The sequence below is a fragment of the Somniosus microcephalus genome, chromosome 8 (genome assembly GCF_052327205.1).
Source record: "Somniosus microcephalus isolate GS21.2 chromosome 8, FLI_Smic_1.0, whole genome shotgun sequence".
NCBI classification, from domain to species: domain Eukaryota; kingdom Metazoa; phylum Chordata; class Chondrichthyes; order Squaliformes; family Somniosidae; genus Somniosus; species Somniosus microcephalus.
The window spans coordinates 129,919,574-129,946,696 of NC_140994.1; the positions used below are offsets into that span (position 1 = coordinate 129,919,574).

The window sequence follows — 27,123 nt, forward strand, 5'->3', positions numbered from 1 at the left end:
AACGTTCCTCATCACCAACCTCAGAAGAATACGCCCCCCCACTCCCGCACAACTGCACCACCTTTTCCATATTCCTTTTCCATCTTATGCCCGCTCTGTGAGATTGCCAAATTAGTACCAAATATCACCAAAAGGGGCAGTATTGTGCTGTGGGTCCATGGGTTGAGACTGCCCAAACTTATTTCATCTAGGACCTATACAGCTTGCAGAGAAGAGAAACTTCCATCCCATCAGTTTGGGAGCAGATCTTTTCTTAAACAGCATCTAATCAAATCAGAGTGGCCCTGAAAGGGAGCCTACTGTTTAATAAATGCAATTTCACCACACTATTGAAGGTTCTTTACTGTTATCTTAAAGATCTAGCACAAGATTGTGCTTTATGCAGAACAGCTATTAGACTGACAGTGAATTGATTTCCTTTAGCTGGACCAATGTCAATTGCCTGTCAGTACATTGAGCTGAATGTGCAATATTGTTTAATCCGATGGAGCATCCTTCTACATTCTATGCTCCTTGGTGCGACACACAGACCCTTCGCATCTAGATCCCATCAGCACTTAGCCAGGGTAATTGAAGTTAGTTAAATTTAAATTTAAATTAAATTGAATATTAAATTAAATTGAAGGCTGGTGAAATCTTAACAGAAATAAAGACAATGCGCTTAACATTAAAATCATTTCCAAGACTCCTATCACTGGGGAAGGAAAGTGTTCCACAGAGCATCATCGTTTGATTAGGTGTGACTCTGTTATATTTATTTGGGCATCAAGATGAGAGGGGACTGTGCGGAGGAATGGAGCATTTTTCCCATTTTGCCTTATCATGGCGTTACTCACATTCGTTGCCTGTTTTTTAAAATTTCCTCCCACCCAGTTCTCTTGCCCCCTCCCCCCCCCCCCCCACCCCCACCCCTTCTCCTGAAAGCACCAACTCATCTCGGGGTACAGTTTCACAGTGCCAACAGCTGTCCTGTACTTCACTCATTTTTTCATGTGCAAGCTTTGAAAGTGAATGTCAACGGGCCATTTTTGCATGGAGGGCATTACAGTCGAACCCAATCCCATCCAGATACAGGAATCAAACCAATAATTTACTTAAAAACCAAACTTATAAGGTAAAGTCTCCTTCCCTGCACCAAACATGATTTTTCCATTTCTGCGTTCAATGCCTCTGACAGTGATCGATGAATAAATACTACCAGGTGTCAATTTGTGATTCCATTCTGCAAAGAAAATAATTTCAGACTGGCCAAACTCATTTCACAAGGATCTCTACAGGGCACCAGAGGGAGGAGCCATCATCCTATATCTCTGAGCTTTATTCCAGTTACAGAGTATGTGCCAAACATTGGCGTTCTGTTTATCTTACATTGCAGAAAGGAAGATTAGAGTTTGGAGAAGTGAGGTCGGAAACATTTATGAAGCGATTGTTTTATGAAGTAATTTAATATTATAACCTTTTACCCTCTTAGAGTCATTAACAGGAGCAGCAGATGATTTCTAGCATCACACTAGTTGGATTCTCCCACACGTACCCTCCCAATATTAACAGTGAGACACGTGATGAAGCAATGAGGATGTTGGCATTTCCAGTCTCAGAAGATAGAGCATGCCCAGTCACCACCATTAGGGCAGGTGGCAAGGCAGGGACATAGAAACATAGAAACATAGAAGATAGGAGCAGGAGTAAGCCATTCGGCCCCTCGAACCTGTTCCGCCATTCAATGAGATCATGGCTGATCATCCAAATTCAGTACCCTGTTCCTGCCTTCTCTCCATTTCCCTTGATCCCTTTAGCCTTAAGAAATATCTCCAACTCCTTCTTGAATATATTTAATGAATTGGCCTCTACTGCCTTCTTTGGCAGAGAATTCCACAGGTTCACCACTCTCTGGGTGAAAAAATTCCTCCTCATTTCTGTCCTAAATGGCTTACCCTTTATCCTTAGACTGTGACCCCTGGTTCTGGACTCCCTGACTATCAGGAACATCCTTCCAGCATCTAGTCTGTCTAGTCCTGTTACAATTTTATAAGTTTCGATGAGATCCCTTCTCATTCTTCTAAACTCCAGCGAGTACAAGCCCAATCGACCCAATCTCTCCTCATACGTCATTCCTGCCATCCCAGGTATCAGCCTGGTGAATCTTCGCTGCACTCCTTCCATGGCAAGAACATCCTTCCTCAGATAAGGCGACCAAAACTGCACACAATACTCAAGATGTGGTCTCACCAAGGCCCTGTACAACTGCAGCAAGACATCCTTGTTCCTGTACTCAAACCCTCTCGCTACGAAGGCCAACATACCATTTACCTTCTTAACCGCTGCTGCACCTGCATGCTTACTTTCAGCAACTGGTGCACAAGGACGCCCAGGTCTCGTTGCACTTCCCCTTCTCCCAATCTATTGCCATTCAGATAATAATCTGTCTTCCTGTTTTTGACACCAAAGTGGATAACCTCGCATTTATCCGCGTTATATTGCATCTGCCATGCTTCTGCCCAATCACCCAACCTGTCCAAATCATACTGGAGTTTCTCGGCATCCTCCTCACAGCACACACGCCCACCCAGCTTTGTGTCATCTGCAAACTTGGAGATATTACATCTAGTTCCCTCATCCAGATCATTAATATATATTGTTAATAGCTGGGGTCCAAGGACCGATCCCTGCGGTACCCCACTAGTCACTGCCTGCCACTCGGAAAAAGCCGTTTATTCCAACTCTTTGCTTTCTGTCTGCCAACCAGTTCTCTATCCAAGTCAATACCTTGCCCCCAAATGTGATGAAATAACTGTGTTCTGATATTTGTACTTGTACTTGTAATGTCTGGAATGTTCCACCGGGGGGAACCACTAATGCTCCTCCCTGGCCCCACCCCTCTTCTGGTATGTTCTACCAAGGGCTCGGTCGATGATGGACTCTGTTAACTCTGCCATGATTCTTATTTAATAAAAGGCTTCAGTCTTAAGCTTTAACTTCGGATTCGGGCAGTTATTTGGCACATCAATTTTATTAAATAACAACTTTTGGAAGATGGATCAATTTTTGAAACCAGAGCATCTGGATATCGATCCCCATTCAGCAGATGCGTCGAAGAAATTTACGCATTGGCTCCGATGTTTTGAACACTTCATTGCATCATCGACCGACCCGACGGTTAACAAGTTGGGTCTTCTAACCAACTTGGTAAGTCATCAAACTTACTCTATAATTGAAGATATTACTACATATGAAGAGGCCCTCGCAGCTCTTAAAGCCCAGTACCTTAAGTCAGTTAACGAAGTATACGCCAGGTATCTCCTGTCTACTCGCAGGCAATTACCCGAGGAATCTCTGGACAATTTCCTGCAGGACCTTAAGGCTTTGGCTAAGGGTTGCAACTACAAGGCTGTCTCTGCCATAGTGTATCAGGAAGAAGCCATCCGCGATTCTTTCATATCTGGCCTCCGATCTAATTATATTAGACAGAGACTCCTCGAGAACGACTCGTTAGTTTTAAAAATGGTTGTCGCTGCTGCTCGATCGTTAGATGTAGCCCAGAAGAATTCAGAAGTGTATGCATCAGCCCATGCATCTCTCTCAGCCTCGTGTGTTCCGAGTATGGAGGCATCCATAACACCAATGGAGCCCCCACTTAATCCTATTGTTGCGGCTGTGCCCCATGGGTCTAAGTGTTATTTTTGTGGCCAATCTAAACACCCCAGGCAAAGTTGCCCAGCCAGAGAGGCTACCTGTTTTAAATGTAAGAAACGGGGACATTTTAGTAAAGTGTGTAAGGGTAATCCTGTACCCGATGTCTTCTCTGCTGCTGTCTATCGTTTTACTCTAGCCTCGGCTACGTTTGACCAGACCATACCGTGTTCCTTGTCAAAATCTATGATAGACACTAAGATTAATGGTCGTCCTACTGGGTGTTTGATAGACTGTGGCAGTACTGAAAGTTTTATACACCCCAACCTTGTTAACTCCTGTTCATTGAAGGTGTATCCTACTCGAAGTGAAATTGTGATGGCGTCCAAATCCCTTACTTCGGAGGTAACTGGATATTGTAAAGTCACATTGACCGTTAAGGATACGGAGTATAAGGACTTTAAACTCCTCATATTACCTCAGTTGTGTGTGAACTTAATATTAGGCTTGGACTTCCAGTGTCAGCATGAGAGCGTTACCCTTAAGTATGGTGGACCTCAGCCTCCGCTCACAGTCTGCGGCCTTTCTACTTTAAACGTAAGTCCGCCTTCTTTGTTAGCGAACCTTGCTCCTAATTGTAGACCTATAGCGACTAAGAGTCGACGGTATAGTTCAGAAGATAAAACATTTATAAAAGAGGAAGTGGAAAGGCTTCAACGGGAGGGAATCATCGAACACAGTGGTAGCCCGTGACGTGCCCAGGTGGTGGTGGTTAAAACTAATGAGAAGAAAAGACTTGTGGTCGATTATAGCCAGACTATAAACTTGTATACCCAATTAGACGCCTATCCTTTGCCTCGTATTTCTGAGATGGTGAACCAGATAGCTCAGTACCGCGTGTTCTCCACCATTGATTTAAAGTCTGCCTACCATCAACTCCCCATCAAAATAGAAGACCGACCTTATACGGCCTTCAAAGCTAATGGGCGGCTGTTCCAATTCCTTCGGGTGCCCTTTGGAGTGACGAATGGGGTATCCGTCTTCCAACGGGAGATGGATCGTATGGTGGATGAGTACGCGTTGGAAGCAACATTCCCGTACCTGGACAATGTTACCATCTGTGGGCGTGACCAACGGGAGCATGATCAAAATCTCGCGAAGTTCCTAGAGACTGCAAAGAGGTTAAACCTGACCTACAACGAAAACAAGTGTACCTTCAATACTACACGTTTGTGTATTCTTGGTTGCGTTGTGGAGAATGGGGTAATCGGGCCAGACCCTGAAAGATTACGCCCACTTAAGGAATTACCTTTACCTCACACTGTAAAAGCTTTAAGAAGGTGTCTGGGATTCTTCTCGTACTATGCCCAGTGGGTGGCTAGCTACTCAGATAAAGTCCGACCTCTTATTAAGTCGACGTCTTTTCCGCTATCGGCGGAAGCTCAGGAGGCTTTCCTTAATATCAAACGGGACATTGAGAAGGCAGTGGTATGTGCCGTGGATGAGAAGATCCCATTTCAAGTGGAAAGTGATGCATCTGATTTTGCGTTGGCAGCAACTCTTAACCAAGCTGGTAGACCAGTAGCCACCTTCTCTCGTACATTGCAAGGACCAGAAGTTCGACATTCTTCAGTGGAAAAGGAGGCACAGGCAATTATTGAAGCAGTCAGGTATTGGAGACATTATCTCGCTGGCCAACGTTTTACGCTCATTACTGACCAGCGACCTGTGGCCTTTATGTTCAACACTAAGCAGAGAGGCAAGATCAAAAATGATAAGATTTTAAGATGGCGAATAGAACTGTCAACATATGACTATGATATTCAGTACAGGCCTGGAGTATTTAATGAGCCATCGGATGCTTTGTCACGAGGAGTATGTGCTAGTCTAGGTACAGATAAGCTTCAAAGTCTCCATGACGCACTCTGCCACCCTGGGGTTACCAGAATGAACCACTTCATTAAGTCCCACAATCTACCCTACTCTATTGAGGAGGTCCGGACAATGACCAGAACCTGTCATGTTTGTGCTGAATGCAAACCCCGCTTCTATAAGCCGTCCGAGCCAGCTCATCTTATTAAAGCAACTCGACCATTTGAGCGTTTGAGTCTCGATTTTAAAGGTCCCCTTCCATCGAGCGACCGTAATGTCTATTTTCTTAATATTATAGACGAGTACTCTCGGTTCCCTTTTGTTATCCCCTGTCCGGGTGTGACTAGTGCTGTTGTAATTAAATGCCTCTGCCAACTGTTTTCCTTGTTCGGCATGCCTAACTATATACACAGTGATAGGGGTTCTTCCTTTATGAGCGAAGAATTACGACAGTTTTTGCTATCGAAGGGGATTGCAACGAGTAGAACTACCAGCTATAACCCTCGTGGTAATGGGCAGGTCGAGAAAGAAAATGCGACAGTGTGGAAGGCTATCGTACTGTTTCTGAAGTCACGAGGCCTGCCGACCTCTCGCTGGCAGGATGTCCTGCCAGACGTGCTGCATTCCATAAGGTCTCTTTTGTGTACAGCGATGAATGCCACCCCTCATGAAAGGATGTTTAGTTTTCCAAGAAAAGCTACTAATGGAGTATCGTTACCCACATGGTTGACGACCATGGGCCCTGTGTTGTTGCGCAGACATGTGAGAGGCCACAAGACTGATCCACCGGTGGAGGAAGCACAACTCCTCCATGCTAATCCCCAGTATGCGTATATTCAATATTCGGATAGGCGAGAGGATATGGTCTCTATTAAAGATCTTGCACCTGCTGGAGCTCGAAAAGAGTTCGACTCTGAGAGTAGAGTTTTCAATCATGGTATTGGACCTTCAGAGACACAAACCCTCAGTGTGGAAAATACTGATGATTCTGGGAATTCGAATGAACCGGAGTTAGTACTCCGGGAGGAGCCTCAGCAAGAGTTACGTCGTTCCCAGAGGATTATCAGACCTCCTGACAGACTGAATCTATAGCAGGGGGTGAATGTGATGAAATAACTGTGTTCTGATATTTGTACTTGTACTTGTAATGTCTGGAATGGTCCACCGGGGGGAACCACTAATGCTCCTCCCTGACCCCGCCCCTCTTCTGGTATGTTCTACCAAGGGCTCGGTCGATGATGGACTCTGTTAACTCTGCCATGATTCTTATTTAATAAAAGGCTTCAGTCTTAAGCTTTAACTTCGGATTCGGGCAGTTATTTGGCACATCACCAATCCCATGTGCCTTAATTTTACACGCTAATCTCTTATGCGGGACCTTATCGAAAGCCTTTTGAAAATCCAAATACACCACATCCACTGGTTCTCCCTTATCTATTTTACCAGTTACATCCTCAAAAAATTCCAGTAGATTAGTCAAGCACGATTTACCTTGTTGACTTTGTCCGATCTGGTCACATTTTTCCAAGTGCTCTGCTATTACATCCTTTATAATGGACTCTAGCATTTTCCCCACGACCGATGTCAGGCTTACCGGTCTGTAATTCCCTGTTTTCTCTCTACCACCCTTTTTGAACAGTGGGGTAACATTAGCTACCCACCAATCCATGGGTACTGTTCCAGAGTCTATCGAATTTTGGAAGATGACCAGCAATGCATCTACTATTTCTAGGGCCACTTCCTTAAGTACCCTAGGATGTAGATGGGACAATAAGAAGCAAGGATGTGTCCTCCCGTCTCTCCATCTCCCATTTCCCCATTCATCCCCATATCTCTGCCACAGTTCCCACCTTTATCAGGCTGCTTCTCTGTGCCTCATCACTACAGGTGTCTGACCTTCTCAGGATTCAGTGGTGCCCCTTACTCTCCCTTCTCCAGCTGGGGAGGGCAAGGAAATGTTGCTGGGAGGCAGGTTCATTCCAGCTCTCAAAGCAAGAAGAAAAGATTCTAATAATGGGAGAACTAGTAATGATTTAAACTGAATTCAAATTCTCAAACTGCCATGGTGGGTTTTCAACTCAAGTTCTCTGGATTATTAGTTCAGGCCTCTAGATTACTCATCCAGTAAGAACCACTACACCACCGTACCCCATAATGTAGAGAGATATATTCACTCTGCCACCTGTCCTGCCAATAGTGCAGAGGTTATTTCCTGCTCTCAGCCTTTCTGTTGCTTTTTTACTCTGACTTTCTGGTGACCATGTTGGTTCTTAAAAGTGTTTCTGCAAAGCCTAGCAGAGATCAAAGAGATTTCATAGAATCATAGAATCTCACAGTACAGAAGGAGTCCATTTGGCCCATCATGCCTGTGTTGGCTCTTTGACAGAGTTATCCAATTAGTCCAACTCCCTGACTCTTTTCCTCATAGCCCTGCAATTTTTTCCCCTTCAAGTTTTGTGAGTACCAAGTTGCTAGATGTCTCCTGAATGACCAGATATTGCTAATGAATGGGCCATTGCTTGGGAATTCTTCATGGATAACTCAGCATGGGACTATCTGGAGCAGCTAACCACTTTAGGCATTTTAAAACAGCTCACATCTGGGTCTATCCATGAAATAAATAGCCACAGACTCTTGAACGGTGACAGAAGCAAATAGATTAGTGGGGGGAAAATCCAGCACCACGGAGCTGTTGGAGGAGCTTGTAGAAGGTGCAACAAAGAGATCTTTGTGGCAATTCTGTTACATAACTCTATAAAATAAAGCATTATCATGGATTTTCTTATATTACTCAATATCTGTAATCTTATGCTGGGTGACTGTGATGACTTCTGTTTATGCTCTAAGTAAGACTGAGTCAGAGAAATAGAGATGGAGAGAGTGTATGTGAAAGATAAGGATGCAAGAGAGTGTGTGGGAGAGAGAGGAGGATGAGGGTGTGTGGGAGGGAGGGAGAGAGATATATCTGTATATGCCTACCATTGAGAAGGTGAGACACTAAGTAGAAATTGGACCTCATTGTGCCCATTTTACAACGTAAAATAGACTGGATGGAGGCTAATTTCAGGAAGCAACGTACCACACGCAAAGCACCTGAAAGATGTCTGACCCAATATTGAGCCGGGCCACTTTTCAGGCTTCCTTGGGAACCACCTTAAACAGCCATTAGGTCCCTTACATATGTAAATGAGGGGACTAACACCTGTTTTAGGATTAATAAACAAAGGTGTCCGACAATGGGTCCCACAACATTCATCTCAATGAAATGGATTTTTGCCTAGGTTGCCTGTGTTGAATTTTCTAACTTCTATTTTTGTGCTGTTGGTTTCAACGTGTAAGTGGTTAACTCCCAAGGCCGAACACTTCATTCTTTTTAACAGTAAACTACCAGTCTGTTTGTCCATTTAATTTTTCACAAGGTGATTAAACCAGGCTCGCACAATAGTGATTTCAGGTGGTAATTAGTTAATCTCAAGTGACAAGATATATATCAGCTTAGTCCTAGACTCGGCAGCATTGCTGTGAACAATAGGAAATGCCAGGGCTCAGTTAACTAGGTTGGTTACATTCACTGACAAGTGCCTTTGACAATCATTAGAGATTGCTTCAATTCAGTATTGGTGAGTAGCTGCTCTGGATTAATTAAATCAGGAGATGTATATTGTCTCCTCACGTCAAAGGGTAGACACTCATCACAGGGTAGCCACTGTGATTGACAGCTAGGTGGGCACAGATTTATCTCATAAATTAAGGGCACTGTTGACAGAGAGATAGGGTGACTCACAGAGAGTGTCTGTGGATCGCACAGCCAGTAGTCCAATGGCTGTCTATACTTTACAGCCTAAATTAGCATACGGGCCCCTGTGCTCACTGACCTCTGGCTCCTGGTCCAAATCCCTCCATGGTTTTGCCCCTCTCTATCTCTGTAACCTACCACTCTCCAAAATCAACCAGCACTGGATGAGCAGAAATCTCCACCAATTAAACATTGGGAGACCGAAGACATTGTCTTTGGTACCCACCACAAACTCCGTTCCCTAGGCACCGACTCCATCCCTCTCCCTACTATCTGTCTGAGGCTGAACCAGACTGTTCACCACCTTGGTGTCATATTTGACCCTAAAATGAGCTTCCGACCACATATCCGCAGCATAATTAAGACCGCCTATTTTCACCTCCGTAACATCGCCCGTCTCTGCCCTTGCCTCAGCTCATCCGCTGCTGAAATCCTCATCCATGCCTTTGTTACCTCTAGACTTGACTATTCCAACGCACTCCTGGCTGGCCTCCCACATTCCACCCAACGTAAACTTGAGATCATCCAAAACTTGGCTGCCGTGTCCTAACTTGTACCAAGTCCCATTCACCCATCACCCCTGTGCTCGCTGACCTACATTGGCTCCCGGTTAAGCAACGCATTAATTTTAAAATTCTCATCCTTGTTTTCAAATCCCTCCATTGCATCGCCCCTCCCTATCTCTGTAATCTCCTCCAGCCCCACAACCTCCCGAATTATCTGCGCTTCTCTAATTCTGGCCTCTTGAGCATCCCCGATTTTAATTGCTCAACTATGGTGGCTGTGCCATCAGCTGCCTAGGCCCTAAGCTCTAGAATTTCCTCCCTAAACCTCTCTACTTCTCTTTCCTCCTTTAGATCGCTCCTTAAAATCTACTTCTTTGATCACGTTTTTGGTCACCTGTCTTAACATCTCCTTATGTGGCTCGATGTCAAATTTTGTCTGATAACGCTCCTATGAAGCACTTTTGGACATTTTACTATGTTACCTGCTCTACATAAATGCAAGTTGTTCTTGTGCTGTCATAGGGCCCATGTTTAAAGAGAAAACAAGTTTTTATTGTTTTTGTATACAGAGGGAAGAAATAGATTTTCTTACTGTTCAACTGCATACTGTTCGTTCATACATTTTACGTAAGAAACACAGGCCTAGAAATTCCCTACCTCAGTGCCGACCGTTAACGCCCATTTCTTCAAAAAATGGCGGTGCAGAACATGGCGACTGTCATTTTGGAGAGGTCGATAGCGTTGCCATTGCCAGCACTCGCCTCTCCAATGCAACTGTGCAGATCGTGACAGCAATCGACGTGCATCGCTTGATTTGATGCACAGTAGTGATTTTGGATGTCGCCACACGGGATAACGCCCTCTCCCAAACACGCACGGAAGAAAGTGCGTGCAGCAGCCCTGCAGAGACACTGTCAGCGCTTCTTAAAGGGACACACACATCTTTTAGGTAAGTTTTAATTTCAGCTTTTGTAGCTTTTTTTTTATATTGAAGTAGTGGCTTGGTGCAATATATTAAAAAAGTTATTAAAGTGTGCAGGGCATGTTGCTGGACACTTGCAAGGCTTTGATGTTAAAGGAAGGCCTCTGAGAAGACAGGAAATGCTGGAAATACTCAGGAGGTCAGGCAAGCATCTGTGGAGAGAGAAACAGAATGCACGTTTCAGGTCGAGATGCTGCCTGACCCGTTGAGTATTTCCAACATTTTCTGTTTTTATTTCAGATTTCCAGCATCTGCAGTATTTTTACCTCTGAGAAGACCACTTGCTCACAGTCCTGGGGGGCACATGGAGATGAAGCAGAGACAGCAAAGGGGATAAGCTGCTCGTGGAGGGAAGGGGAGGCAGTGGAAGAGAAAGAAGCAGACGAGGAGGAAGCAGAAAAGGAGGAAGCAGAAGAACGAATGCAACCCCTACAGCCCCTTTCTGGCTGGGATAGCCAGGATCAAATCATCCGCCTGCGGTACCAGTGACCACAACCCCAATTCCTCTGTCAACATTTGACCCACACCTTACCTTCCCTCTGTTACTGACCATCACAGAGTCTTCTTGGCCACAATGCTGAAATAAATGCCTACATAAAGCAAACTTTCCAATTCAACTTTATCCATATAAGCATCATGTAATGTATGTACATTTAAGGGAGAGAACTACTTTTTACAGCTCCTGTATACTGTAGTACCGGCAGTGACCACACCTGTATATAAACCCTGAGTAGTGATCTGTAGAGTTAGTTCTAGAGTAACCCTCATTCAGTAAACACCTGTTGTACCGTTTCTCCTGCAGTCTGTGTCTTATTATACACAGACACAACACATCCTATATGACATCAAGAAATCAACTAATCACCCTTGTGCATTCCCTTAGTGACTGTCTTGCATGTGCCTTTGCTTATCCTACTGACATCATGCAGTTCTACCCCAGTGGCTGCAGCATGGCTGGTGGAAGGCTGCTAACTTTCAGTGGAGGTCACTGCAGATGGCCTTGCAAGTCGACCTCGAGGAGTTGGTGGCTGAGAGTGTGAAATTGAGTGGCGGTGTTTCTTCTTCACTCTCCTCTCCCTCTTCTTGATCATCCACTGGCTGCGCAGGCTGAATTTCTTAGGTGTCAGGAATAAGGAGGGAACAGGGTGGTGTTGTGGGGAGGGGCAGCGGGAAACCAAGAGGTGCATGCTTACACCATGTGCAGCTTGTACATCAGAAGATTTTGTGGGATGAGGGGGAAATGGGACGTGAGAAGAAGCATAATGTATGAAGATACCGGCATCTTGTATTTTTTCAGCCCCGCCGCTGGCCAAGGGCTCAGCCATGCCCCTGCCAAGAATGGCCAGCACCATCTCCTCCAAGGGGGTGAGATGAAGCTAGGAATGTGAGGTTTGCCTCGTGCTTGGTAGAAATTGTTGGTAGGTGAGTGATGGGGTAGGGGTGTTGTGAATTGAGGAGTGTGTGAGGCTAGTAATGCAGCTGGTAGGAGACGGCTTTTGCAGATGCATTCACTGACCTTGACCACTGTTTGAGGTCATGAAACTTCTGTGAGCATTGGAGCCAGGTCCTGGGGGCGACACTGCTGGCAGTGATCGCCTCGGCGATCTGTCCCACATCCTTCATTCTGGAGGGCCTCCTGGACCCCTGTGGGTAGAGGCCCTCTCTTCCACTTTTGATCCCCTGCACAAAGTTGGAGTGCTGCTTGTGAGACCCTGGGTGTCCTTTCCCTGGCCTCTTGAGCCGTTTGTGTTGGTGCTGAAGCACTTTTACCATTTTCTACCTGCAGCTTGAAGAGCTGGACTGCCTACTTTGGAACGAATTTTAATGTTTTTTTTCAGAAGGCAGTTACCCTTTAAGGGCTCGAGACTGCATTCTAAAATGACAGCCTTGCTTTAAGAAAAAGCAGCCTCACTGCAGGGATGGTACACTGGGCCTCTGGCTGAGCGCACAACCTGAAGCAGCGTTTGGTCATTCGGCTGTGTGATGAAATTATTCAAATCTCGCCCCGTGGTGGCACTACCCTTTTTCGGGCCTTATTGAATTTCATCTCCACAGTTATTTGCTCGCAGCTTTTGCTTCATTTGGTTAGAGGGTTTATCAAAAATGATTTGTTCTCAGGATGCGGGCAGTGCTGGCAAGGTCGCATTTATTACCTCTCCCCAGTCGTCCTGAGTAGATGGTGGGGCTACTTTGTAGTGCGGGACTGGAATCATGTGCAAGTCAGACCCGGTAGCGGTGGCAGGTTCTCATCCTGAAGGACATCAGTGAACCAGTTGGGAGTTTATGACAATTCAGCAGCTTTCATGGTCATTTTTCTAGTCCACAAATTACTAGATTTATTGAATTCAGTTTCATAACTTGCCATGGTGGGACCTGTAGATTGCTGGTCCAGTGCCATAACCTCCAGCCTACCAAACCCTACTTATTCAGTCAGTCTTCCATTTGAAGACAAAATTCACAAGGCTGCATCTTATCATCTAGTAGCTGGTATACGTAAGGTTCTCTGGGTCATGCTATTGTTTAGATATTGGGCTTAAAAAGGCACGCTCTGGGCCATAGGGAATGTAAGGTCCTTTTATGAAAATGACCGGTGACAAGAGTATATCTAGCATAAAAACGCCCAAATTGTGGATAATAACTACTCTGCATTATTTCTATTTTGACAATTCTTGATTATGACAGTATTGCTAAGGTCAGTTGACTGTTGTACCCGATCACATTCCTCTGAGGGCGACCTGTTTAGCAAATTAATTTTGATCTCAAGGGGTCATCAACAATGCTTCGGTCTCTGCTACGTTGAGGTGTATTTTAAAAAGAATATTTCCCGCCTCTCTCTCTCTAGTTATGGACATCACCGATATCGTAAAGGGCAAAACAGAAAGTGATGAAGAGAAGCAGCATTTTATTCCTTTCCACCCGTAAGTCAAACTATTTTATACAGTACATTGAGGGGGGCCTGTTCCCCTGTTAGTTTGGACAGGATGAACAGGATTACTTCATTAGTTTTTGATAATCATGTCTCTTTGAGCAAGAAATCAAGTATAAAGTTTCCTTTGGTTGATACTGCCACCATCTTGTGATGATTCCCTTTGGTCCCGTATTTCCAGTGAGATCAGTCTGAACGTTTTTTATCATTTCAAGGTACAAGGTGTAATACACACACTGTTCACAATTGTTAGGAAATGCCATGATGATGTTTACAGGCATCTTCACATTCAATCATTTGTGTCAAAGAATTACTTTGTCTTTTGTAATCTGCAGCCTTTACATTTCACTAATTTTAATTACATGATTTATTGCAGATTTATAGCAGAGAATGATTTTCTGCACTCTCTACTTAATAGAGTAATTTCTACCAAAACAGGAGACGAAAAGGGCCAAGGTAATCCTTTTAATCATGCTACCCGGGTCTTACCTCCTGTCTTATTTGCGCATCGTATTAAAATCAATTAATGTATTATTAAAATTAGCTATTAATTTTAAACCATTGTATAGCACTTCATTGGATTTGGCAGAAACATCAGAGTGTTTGATATACAATGACTTAGTCTGAAATGCAGAGACGGTTGTTATGTAGACAGTCATGGCAGGTTTCACCCAGCAAATGCCCACAAGATCACTGGCCAGTTAGTCCACTTTTGGTGGCATTGATTGAGGGAGGAATGTGAGTCAGGACACCGGGAGAATCCTCCGTTCTTCTTTGAGTAGTGCCAGGGGATCGATAATATCCACTAGAACGGGCAGATGTGACCTCAGTTTATTGTCTCGCCCAGAGGTCAGAACATACAACAACGTAGCTCTTCCTTAGTACTCTACTTGAGCACCGGCCTTAATTATATGTTCACATCCTGGAGTGCAGCTTGAACCAATAACTTTCTGACGGCAAGGTGAAACTGAGCTAAGCAAGTCTCGGAGAATTGGGCTTGAGTGCTCTAGCCTTATCTCTAACATGTGCTTGTATTTAGCGAGACTGCGCCAGCAGATAAGACTGCTGAAAAGACCACTTTAAAGTACACTTAGTCTCACTATCTGGTAAACCATACTGAGGATGTTGCATTGGGCTGAAGGGGCCCTATTGTTGCTCTGCACTGGAGTCTACACTGTTTATGGTTTCATATTAACAATGTGAGAAATCTGTAGGATTAGTCATGGCCCATGAACAATTGGTCTGCTTGCAACAGAATCTTAGACATGATTCATTGAACAATTCCAATTAAACATTGGAGGTGGAGGAAATGGCGGAGGATGATCCGTTGAATGTGAAGGCTGGTGGGGTGGAACGTGAGGATGAGGGGAACTCTATCGTGGTTCTGGGAGGGAGAGGAAGGGGTGAGAGCAGAAGTGTGGGAAATTGGACGGACACGGTCGAGGGCTCTGTCAACTACGGTGGAGGGGAATCCTTGGTTGAAGAAAAAGGAAGACATATTCGGAAGCACTGGTATGGAAGGTGGCATCGTCAGAAGGAGTCGGAGAAACTGGGAGAATGGAATAGAGTCTTACAAGAAGCGGGGTGGGAGGAAGTGTAGTCAAGGTAGCTGTGGGAGTCAGTGGACTTATAGTAGATATTGGTTGACAGCCTATCCCCAGAAAAATGGGGAAGTCGAAAAAGAGAGATGGAGATGGACCATGTGAAGGTGAGGAAAGGGTGGAAATTTGAAGAAAAGTTGATGAAATTTTCCAGTTCAGGGCAAGAGCAGGAAATGGCACCGATACAGTCATCAATGTACCAGAAGAGGAGGTGAGAGAGGGAACCTGAGCAGGACTGGAACAAAGAAAGTACCACATCCCACGAATGGGCAGGTTTAAACAGAGGTGGGACGGTTTTTTTAAAATTCGTTCATGGGATGTGAGCATCGCTGGCAAGGCCAGCATTTATTGCCCATCCCTAATTGCCCTTGAGAAGGTGGTGGTGAGCCACCTTCTTGAACCACTGCAGTCTTTGTAGTGGTTTGTTTCAACTGAATGGCTTGCTAGGCCATTTAAGAGTCAACCACATTGCTGTGGGTCTGGAGTCACATATAGGCCAGACCAGGTAAGGACGGCAGAGTTCCTTCCCTAGAGGACATTAGTGAACCAGATGGGTTTTACGACAATCCAATAGTTTCATGCTCACCGTTACTGATACTAGCTTTTTATTCCAGATTTATTTAATTAACTGAATTTAAATTCCCCGGCTAGCATTGTGGGATTTGAACTCACGTCTCCGGATCATTAGCCCAGGCCTCTGGATTACTAGTCCAGTGCTACCGTACCCCCGGGTGACCAATCTGTTCGCAGGAGGCATGTTGTTTATTTTAATGACGCTCTATGCCTCAGATTTTTTCTCTGTTCCAGCTTTAACGTTGGCCAGCTGGATTTCCCGGGCCTTGGGAAACCCGGCAGCTAAAGGGAGGCAAGGACTGTTGCATGGAACAAGTTAGTGCTTTTCCAGCACTATTTGTGGGCCAGGAGGAGCAGGAGAGCTTCCCCAGCCCACCAAGCAAACCTGTTAACTTCCACAGTGATTGGAAAACTCTCCCGTGATCCAATGCCCTCCTGATGTCCTCCACGGCCCGCAATCTCCTCCCTACACACTCCCACGTCCTCCACGGGCCCCCCATGATTTGCTCCCTTCGTCCATTAATCTCTCCAGCCTCTTTCACAATCTTCTCCCCACCTCCCCGAACTCTCCAGCCCCTTCCACAATCTTCTCCCCTCCTCCCAACCTCTCCGGCCCCTTCCACAATCTTCTCCCCTCCTCCCAACCTCTCCGGCCCCTTCTACGATCTTCTCCCCTTCTCACCAATCTTTCTGGCCCTTTCCATGATCTTCTCCACTCCTCCCCCGATCTCTCCGGCCCCTCCATCGATGTCACCCTGACTCCTGATCTCTCTGCCCTTCCCCATCGATGGCCCCCCCTGACCTCTGATCTCTCTGGCCCCCTCATCGAATGCCCTCCCGATCCCCAATCTCTTCTTCCCTCCTCTCCGCTCTCTGGCTGTGGTTTGCTGTTGAAAGTCTACCTGCCCGACAGCCAACCAGCCTCTCAACCTGACTTGCTGTGGCCGGGAAACGGAGTCCAAAAATGGTAATCAGGTCCTGTTGTTAAATTCGGCAGGACCTGAAGAAAACTCATTCCTTCAGGTTTCCCAAATGCAAAACTGTTCCTCTGCTCCCTCCCTGCCTCCCCATTAATATTGGGGCCTATATAAATGCAAGTTGTTGTTAAACTTGCTGAGTTCAGTCAGTCTCAGACTCAATCCACCAATTTGAAAGTTGCCCAGTCTATCATAGAGGTGTGACAATGAATCTCTCTTCTCTTCAATTTTTTGTTTCTATTTGTGGGCTCGACTGCTCTAGTCATGAAGAACCATCAAGCTCACTCTGTAATTAAAATAAATAAACCGTTCTTCAGTTTAAATATGTTTATTGCTTCATCTTTCATTCTCTTGATATTTCTCTGACTCAGTCCTTCACTGACTCTCAGCTCAAACCCCCTTTTGTCTCACAGTTGTAGCCCACATTTTCTGGAATCTGTCCTTTTACTTCATCTGGACCTCTAAGATTTACTAGCTCAATCTCTATCCATCTCCTAGATCTAAACGTGCAACGCCCCCACTCTAGTTTTTGGTGATCCCTAATCTGAAATGGCCCAATAGCCTCCACAATGCCCCATTTCTTATAACACCCCATCATGGGTGGTTGGGGAAATTAGCGATTGCATTCGCTTTGGCCCGTTATTTAACATAGACCGTAAACTTCATTTTCTATTCTGTCAATGTTGCAAATGACTGAAAACCATTACCTTGTGGGGGAGACCACATAGGGACAATAACACAATTCACAATGTATAGCCAATGTTGTTATATGTACCTAAACACAATTCACTATGTATAGCCAATGTTGTTATATGTACGTACTTGGTTGGGTTATCGGGGCAGGATCCCTTTAAGAGCGTCGGTAGCGTGATGACGTCATGCATTGGTAGCGTGATGACGTCATAGCCCTGCAACGAGGCTGAGACCCTCAGTCCTCATGGAGAGTGAATAAAGAAACACGCGTTTTGCCTTTGCTGCAACAAAAGTCTCAGTACCTGTTGATTTCTAGCAACTCCAACATTGGTGACCCCGCTGCTCTTTTGGACGATTCCAAAGACCTCATCTGAAATGGCGACGAACGCCGTTTCCATCAAATTACCCGAGTTTTGGGAACGACAGGCTGCCGCTTGGTTCACCCAGGCCGAGGCTCAATTTGCACTCTGGGACATCACCGCGGACGACACGAGGTACTACTACGCCGTCTCTGCTCTCGGCAGCTCCACCGCGGCCAGAGTCGTGAGCTCAACAAATTCGAAACGCTGAAAACGCACCTCTTAGAAACTTTTGGACTCACCGAAGCCAAGTGCGCATGCCGGCTTCTCTCTCTAGCCAGGCTTGGCGACTCCAAGCCATTGGAGCTGATGGACCACATGCTGGCCCTCCTGGGCACACACAGGCCGTGCTTCCTCTTCAAGGAACTGTTCCTTCAACAGCTGCCAAGTCAGGTATGGTCGGCTTAGCCAACTCTTCCAGTACTGATTTCCGCGACCTGGCCAAGGAGGCCGACAAATTTTTCTCCGCCGGGCAACAGTACTGCGCGGCCACGCGGAGCCCTGCCCCCACCGATACAGCCCAACGGCGGCAGCCCCCAAGCCTCCGCTTCTACCATGCGCAGTTCGGCCCCAAGGCCAGGAAGTGCCGGCCCCCGTGCAGTTTTCCCGCGTCGAAACAAACGAAAGACCACTCGTCGGCTGCTATGGCTGTCGGCCGTTCAGGCAGTTTGTTATTTATTATGGACACCGACTCCGGGCGTCGTTTTCTTTGCGACTCGGGTGCCCAGGTGAGCGTCCTGCCTGCATCAACCATAGACATGCAAGGGGGGAACCACGGCCCCGTCCTCGAAGCCGCCAATGGCAGTTCCATCCGCACCTTCGGGAAACGGAACGTGGCACTTTGTTTTGGTGGGCAGCAGTTCACCTGGGACTTTGTCACGGCAAAAGTGTCCACCCCACTTCTCTGCGCTGACTTCCTCTGCGCCAATGGCATTTTGGTGGACGTCAATGTTATGTTCATTAATAAATAGACATTCTTATTATGAACACAGCTAGCTTTTGCTAGCTACTTTTATTGAGCACATGTGGACTTGTACAGCATCTTGTAGAGGCTTCCATCTTGACTGTTGCCTTGTGGGTAGCTTAGCCTCATGGGTAATGTAGTCTTAATATATATACAGCTGGGTAGTGTAGTCTTAATACATACAGCTATATACAGCTCTACGGCTCCACCTAGTGTCCACTATAGAATGACATGTTTTTGATCGTTACAGTCAAGAACCTGCGGGGAGAATGTTCCCAATGATGGGTGAAACTAGAACTAGGGGGCATAGTCTTAGAATAAGGGGATGCTCTTTCAAAACTGAGAGGAGGAGGAGGAACTACTTCACTCAGAGGGTGGTAGGTCCATGGAATATGCTGCCCCAAAAAGCTGTAGAAGCTACATCATTACATAAATTTAAAGCAGAAATAGACAGTTTCCTAGAAGTAAAGGGAATTAAGGGTTACGGGGAGCGGGCAGGAATTTGGACATGAGTCTAGGTTCGGATCGGTCATAGCCCTGTGGGTAGCGGAGCGGGCCCAGGGGCCGTGTAACCTGATCCTGCTCCTATTTCGTGTGTCTAATTCTGTTAGATTCAGGAGATGGTTCTCTGATAGTAGATTGGTGGTTAGGATCAGATCAGCCATGATCTTATTGAATGGCGGAGCAGGCTCGAGGGGCCGATTGGCCTACTCCTGCTCCTATTTCTTATGTTCTTATGTTCTAACCGACGTCTCATCAACGTTGAGACTTTCAGCTCGCTCCCGTGCTCCCTCAGCGGGTCCAGCACGACGAAGTTGTCCAGTGCACTCTCGGCCTCCAACGAGTTTTCCCGCCTCCTCGCCGAGTTCCCGGACCTCACGAAGCCCACGTTCTCATCCGCTGCCACCAAACACGGGGTAGAACACCACATCTCGACCACCGGTCTTCCCGTCTACGCCCGCGCTCAGCACCTCGACCCGGGGAAACTCGCCATTGCTAAAGCCGAGTTCGACACCATGGAGCGCCTTGGCATCATCCGCCAGTCGAACAGTCCATGGGCCTCGCCCCTCCACATTGCTCTGAAACCAGGTGGCTGGTGGCGCCTGTGCAGCGATTACTGGCGCCTCAGCGACGCTACGACCCCCGACCGCTACCCAATTCCACACATCCAGGACTTTTCCGCCCGCCTGGCCGGGAAAGTGGTATTCTCGAAAGTGGACCTCGTCTGGGGCTACCACCAGGTCCCTGTCCGGCCGCAGGACGTCCCAAAAACCGCGGTGATCACCCCATTCGGGCTGTTCGAATTCCTCCACATGCCATTTGGCCTCAAAAACACTGCCCAGGCTTTTCAATGCCTAATGGACACCGTGTTACGGGACCTGACATTCCTGTTCGTATACCTGGACGACATCCTCATCGCCAGCACCTCCAGGACGGAGCATGTGTCGCACCTTCGGACTCTCTTCCAACGCCTCAGCCAGCACGGCCTAATTGTCAACGCGGCCAAGTGCCAGTTCAGGCTGTCCTCGATCGACTTTCTCAGGCACCGCATCACGAAGGACGGGGCGGTGCCACTGCCATCGAAAGTGGAGGCCGTGATGGACTTCCCGCGACCCCTCACTGTGAAGGCCCTGCAGGAGCTTTTGGGCATGGTGAACTTTTACCATTGCTTCGTCCCCCGAGCAGCCCAGCTTATGCAGCCCCTTTACGAGGCCCTCGAAGGCAAGCCCGACAAGCTCGCCGTCGACTGGTCCGAGGAAATGGCCAATTCTTTCACGGACACGAAAAGGGCCCTGGCTAACGCGACCATGCTGGCGCATCCGTTACCTGATGCTCCGATTGCTCTCACCACCGACGCCTCGGACTATGCGGTCGGCGCCGTCCACGAACAGTGGGTCACTGGCACCTGGCAGCCGCTCGCCTTCTTCAGCTGGCAGCTCCGCCCCAACGAGCGGAAGTACAGCACCTTCGATCGCGAGCTTCTCGGCCTCTATCTCACCGTCCGACACTTCCGTTTCCTACTGGAGGCTCGCCCATTCACAGCATTCGTGGACCACAAACAGTTGACCTTCGCCATGGCCAAAGCTTCCAAGCCGTGGTCGACCCGTCAGCAATGCCAGCTGACCTTCATCTCAGAGTTCACAACGGATATCCAGCATGTGGCTGGGAAAGACAACCCCATCGCCAACTGTCTCTCCCGAGCAGTCACCAGCGCCATACACCTCGGCATCGACTACACCCGCATGGCGGCCGACCAGGCCTCCGACCCGGATGTCCAGGCCTACAGGACGGCGGTCACGGGCCTTCAACTAGCGGACGTCGCGTTCGACGATGCCGGCACCACACTCCTGTGCGACGTCTCCGTTGGGCAGCCACGTCCCGTCGTGCCCGACGGGTGGAGACGGCAAGTTTTCGATGCCATCCATAATCTTTCCCACCTGGGCAGGAAGCCGTCACAGAAGCTGGTGGCGGCTAAGTTCGTCTGGCATGGGCTCAGGAAAGACGTTCGCGACTGGGCCAGCACCTGCGTGGTATGCCAACGCTCGAAAGTGCATCGCCATACTAAGGCCCCATTGGCGCATTTCGCGAGGCCCGAGAGGCGGTTCGACCATGTTAACGTGGACCTGGTGGGGCCCCTGCCGCCCTCCCGCGGGTTCACCCACCTCCTCACAATGGTCGACAGAACCACCCGATGGCCAGAAGCCGTCCCGCTGTCTTCAACGACATCCGCTGATGTGGCTTGGGCATTCATCAGCACTTGGGCCACCCGGTTTGGCGCCCCATCTGACATTTCCTCCGACCAGGGGCCCCAGTTCATGTCGGAGCTCTGGAACGCTGTCGCCCGAGGCCTCGGGTTGAGACTCCACCGCACCACAGCATACCACCCTCAGGCTAACGGACTGTGCGAACGGTTTCATCGCTCCATGAAGGCCGCGCTCCTGGCCAGCCTCCGGGACGACGGTTGGATCGACAGACTCCCGTGGGTCATGCTGGGACTCAGGACCACCCCCAAGGAGGACCTCCAGTCCTCGTCCGCCGAGCTCGTCTACAGACAGCCACTGCGGCTTCCCGGGGATTTCGTCCCCAACGCAACGGAACCTTGGTCCGCAGCCTGTCAGCGGTCCGACCTTCTGGACAACGCCAAGGTTTTCGCGCCGGTGCCCACGTCGCAGCACAGCCTCCTGCAGTCCTACGTTCTGCTCGACCTTCGTGTGGCGGAGTACGTTTTCGTCCGCCACGACGCCCACCGGGGACCTCTTCAGCCACCCTACGATGGACCATTCCGTGTCCTGGAAACCGGGGACAAGACCTTCGTAGTGGATGTCGGCGGTAAGCCGGACTGCATTTCCGTGGACCGTCTTAAGCCGGCCCACCTGGATCTGGACCGACCCGTTGAGTTGGCACAGCCCCCGAGGCGGGGCCGACCTCCGGTTTCTGCACCCTCAGTCCACCACCGAGCGCCCGAGGTCCCTCCGACAAACCCCCCGGTCCCCGCCCCGGAATTGAGGAGCCGTTCCGACCGTGTGATCCGGCCCCCCCAACGACTGACATTGCCAGTGCTAGTGAATTCTGGGGGGGCGTATGTGGCGGAGACCACATAGGGACAATAACACAATTCACAATGTATAGCCAATGTTGTTATATGTACCTAAACACAATTCACTATGTATAGCCAATGTTGTTATATGTACGTACTTGGTTGGGTTATCGGGGCAGGGTCCCTTTAAGAGCGTCGGTAGCCTGATGACGTCATGCGTTGGTAGCGTGATGATGTCATAGCCCTGCAACGAGGCTGAGACCCTCAGTCCTCATGGAGAGTGAATAAAGTAACACGCGTTTTGCCTTTGCTGCAACAAAAGTCTCAGAGCCTGTTGATTTCTAGCAACTCCAACAACCTATACAGAGATAAGCTTCCTGGTCAATTCTTTACTCAATGTACATGTTATCTTAAATAGTTACAGACACAGCGATATCCCAATTCTATCCTTTCTGCATCGCATGTCACCCTTTGAAATGAATCTCTGAGCCATCATTCTCATCTAATCATCCTTGCTTCGAGTGAAGTGATTCATGTACAGGAAGAAAGGGAAAAGAACAGACTGTTTGGAAAGAGGGAGAGAGAAACAAGAAGAAAAAGAAAGATCCAGACAGATAGGTTAACAAAATGCAGTCACACACTGGGACACTTTCTACTTTACCTGAGGTTGCTTTGCTGAACCTATAAAACACAACTGCATACATCAATATAGCAACTAAAGTGTCAAAACAATTGTCTGGATAATATGGTGTGAGCTGACAGTATGATTCTGTGCCATCCCATAGTAAGTGATCTGTCATTTAAAAGAACTCCCTTCCCAGAGTTTTCATGTTTGAGGTCTAGTGCCTTCTCTGCCTGCGCAGACATTCAAGGTGAAAGGACATTGTTGCTGCCTGGCTTTCCATGATCTATCAAACCAATTTGTTCTCATTATGCGCTCTGCTTGTAGTTGGCTCCCGCTCTTTCTAGCTGTTCTCTGGATGGCTCAGTGAGTACTACTACCACCCAGAGTGCTCTCGAGCCAAACCCACCAAAAAGGTCACCACCTCTACTCTGCACTGAGACCCCACCCAGGAAGGTAAAGAAAGACTTGCATTTCAATAGTGCTTTTCATGACCATCAGACGTCCCAATGCGCTTTACAGCCAATGAAGTACTTTTTGTAATGTAGGAAATGTGGCAGTCAATTTGTGCACAGCAAGCTCCCATAAACAGCAATGTGATAATGACCAAGTAATCTGTTTTAGTGATGTTGATTGAATGATAAATATTGGCTAGGTCACCGGGGATAACTCCCCTGCTCTTCTTCAAAATAATGCCATAATATCTTTTACGTCCACTTGAGAGAGCAGACGGGGCCTCGGTTTAACGTCTCATCCGAAAGATGGTGCCTCCGACAGTGTAGCACTCCCTCAGCACTGGAGTGTCAGCATAGATTTTTGTATTCAAGTCCCTGGAGTGGGACTTGAACCCACAACATTCTGACTCAGAGGCGAGAGTGCTACCAACTGAGCCACAGCTGACACTTAGGGGGGAATTGTTTGGTGGCGGGCTGGGTGGGAATTTTTTTTTTTGACAGGGGGCCGGGACCCTGCTGTCAACCTGCCTCCACGTGCCTTTCCCAGATGTTGGATCTGTCAGGGCTGAACAGACCCAACACACAGCGGCGGGGGAGGCAATTCAAGTCATTCTGACCTTGTTAACAGCCCATTAAGCAGTATTTTGAGCTCACCTTACCATTTTACGAGGATGCCCACGGGGTCCACACTGCTCGGGGATCACGTCAGGTAAGCAGGTCGGGAGTTGTACGAGCATGGAATCATCTCATTACTTGACAGCTGGAAATCTGCTATAAAAGCTCTCATTTCACAGCTGTGCACTTTCCAAGCTCAGAAGCTGTTGCTTACTGCATTTGGAAGCTTTATGCACGTTGCAAGTGTTTAGAATAAACTGTATCCAGTGTCACCTCATTGGAACAACCTCTCTCACCACTGACAGATCGGTTCTGTCATCTCAAGTTCACCTACCCATCTATTACATCAGCATCGGTGCTGTTGAAACTATCTCACCTTGGTCCTCAGAATCCCACTACGATCAATTCCAACACCAGGAGCACCAGGCACACCAGCAGCACCAACAACAACACTAATGTTCTTTGCAATCAACTGATGCTGCCCAGGACACACGGTATCAGCACCCGACCACATTGCTGCCCAGGAGGCCAGGGATGGCTCCACCATGGCCAGATTTACTTCACTTGATTCTGTACACCCTGGCTGCCACATGATGTGCCAGGTTGGCACCAACCCACACCAACACCAAAAAGCATCCCTACAATGCCCAAACCATTCCTTTCACACTCATCGCCATTGTGGGAGGTACCGTTACATCTCACCATTCATTACAACTCACTAAGCCACTTCCAAAGGTGCACAAAAATCTGTCCAAGAATGCAAAGTGTTGAAAATAAAGGTTTCAATATTGACACCACATTAACAGAAACTTTACATGAACACTGGCTAAAACACCCAAGTGCTTACCCTTGTGTGTTGTCAGTTGGTATTATTGGACTAGGATGAGAGTGAGTGTGAAGGGTGGCTAGTGATTTGGGGAAATGATAATGTAGATAGAGAGGGATGGGTGGAGGTACAAGGTAAGTTGGTGGGAGTAAGGAAGTGTAGGAGTAGGGTAGGGAAGACAGAGTGATGGGGATGTGATGAGTGGCACAGCAGGATGAAGTTCAGTGTAGTTTTGCAGTAACGTTTCGTGATCTACTGAGATCATTGAAAGGCTTACGCCACTGCAGCCTGGTCCTCCTGACCACATCTCTGCTTGTACCCTCTGTGCATTGTGCAACCAGGCTATGTTGGTCTCCTGGGGAGGTCTCTTCCACCCATTGGAAGGGAAGAGAACCTCCCTGCGTGCTGTGACTCCCTCCATAAGCATATGGAGGGAGTCATGGGAAAGCCTGGGTGCAGCCCTGCACCTCTGTGCAGTGCTTGTCAGTGTTTACATCACCTCAATGCTGTAGAACACTGACAGCACAATTGTCAAAATCAATTTGCACATTGTCCCTTTAAGGAAACCGGCTGATGATGTATCATCAAATGACGTCATCAGACCCGCTTCCTTCAATTGGTCGGCAATCGCGCTGGGCAGACATAACAAGCCCAATCAGCGTAAAATCATTCCACAAAGTGGGCTGGAGCCAACAGCGGGGTCGGGACCCGCCACTGACGATGCCCACCCCGGACTCATCGAAGTAGGGGAAATTGCGGCCTTAGTGTAGTGAGGCAATTGGCCTCAGTTCCCCTCTGCTGGGTTTAGTGGGGTGGGAAGAGGAGGAAAACCTAGAATTACCACCCCTTTTAGCTGTATAGTGAACTGTGTAGATATTGAATCAGTTTAAGCATGCTGACAGCAATATCACCTTACATTTATATAGCGCCTTTAACACAGTAAAACGACCTAACACACTTCACAGGAGTGTAATCAGACAAAGCTTGACACCGGACCAAAGTAGGAGACATTAGGACAGGTGACCAAAAGCGTGGTCAAAGAGGTGGGTATAAAGCAGCCTCTTAAAGGAGGGAGAGGCAAAGAGATTTGGGGAGGGAATTCCAGAGCTTAGGGCCTAGACTGTTGAAAGCACAGCCACCAATGGTGGGACGAAGGAAACGGGGGAAGGACTGGATGAATTGTCAGAAATTCTAAAATCAGAGATTATGCAGCAAAACTGACCCATTTAATGGTATCAAACAAAACATACAGGTCAGTAACTACAAACTATGAATATATATTTTAAGCATTATAGACTATGGTATGACCTTTAGCCAGTCTATTTTCACAGCCTGGACTATGTTGAATAATCTTGAATTGCACAATCTCATCCAGGATCAAATTACTACTGTCTAATGCTCCATACTAACATTTCTGAAATGGTTAAAAAAAAAACGCCAGCAGTGAAATGATTAAATAAACCAGCCTATGGGCAAATATTTTTTTAAATGCACACATCAAAATGATCACTTCATGAGTTGCAGTCAAGCCTATTTGTGTTTACAGCCCGATGTTTTATTCAAATATTCATTAGTAAAATGATTTTAACTAAAATTACTTACTCATTGCATAATTAGGACAGCATAGGGAATCACATTACAATGTCACATTTAAGCAATGTGTCAACACTAAAGTAGTATCTGTGTTTATTTCCTTTATGGAGACATTGATAAATTACACAGAGGCTACAAGTTTTAGAAGTTAGTTCTTTTCCTTTCTACTGCTCTGCGCTTGCTGTACAGGTGGTTTTAACCTATCCTCTCTAATTATATACTTAAGCAACACATGTAGATTAGCATTTAACAGCGAGGCAAGATGTGACAATCCCAAAACATTCTTAAAGCAATATTAGCAATATAAAGGACACTGACTAGACATAACTCGTGACTTCATTTACTACTGATTGTTTAAATGCATCAGAACCTGCACGGTCTCCTCCAGGTACCAACATCTGGAACCGCATGGTCTCCTCCAAACACAAACATCTGGAACCGTACGGTCTCCATCAAACACAAACACAAGGAACCCTATGGTCAACATCTGGAACTGTTCAGTCTCCTCCAGGTACAAACATCTAGAATTGCTTGGTCTCCTCCAGGTACAATCACTGTGACCCACACGGTCTCTTCCAGGTACCAACATCTGGAA

At 47.3% G+C, this 27,123-nt stretch overlaps 1 protein-coding gene across 1 annotated transcript in view; it reads left to right on the plus strand.

The window, feature by feature from the left end:
* The window catches only part of LOC147113790 (dedicator of cytokinesis protein 2-like), a 611,919-nt gene that overhangs the window by 173,525 nt on the left and 411,271 nt on the right, over window positions 1-27,123 (plus strand). Inside the window, exons 11-12 of the mRNA XM_085996164.1 lie at window positions 13,629-13,704; window positions 14,089-14,168. Coding sequence (XP_085852290.1) covers window positions 13,629-13,704; window positions 14,089-14,168 — 156 coding nt within the window. The remainder of the gene's footprint in view (window positions 1-13,628; window positions 13,705-14,088; window positions 14,169-27,123) is intronic.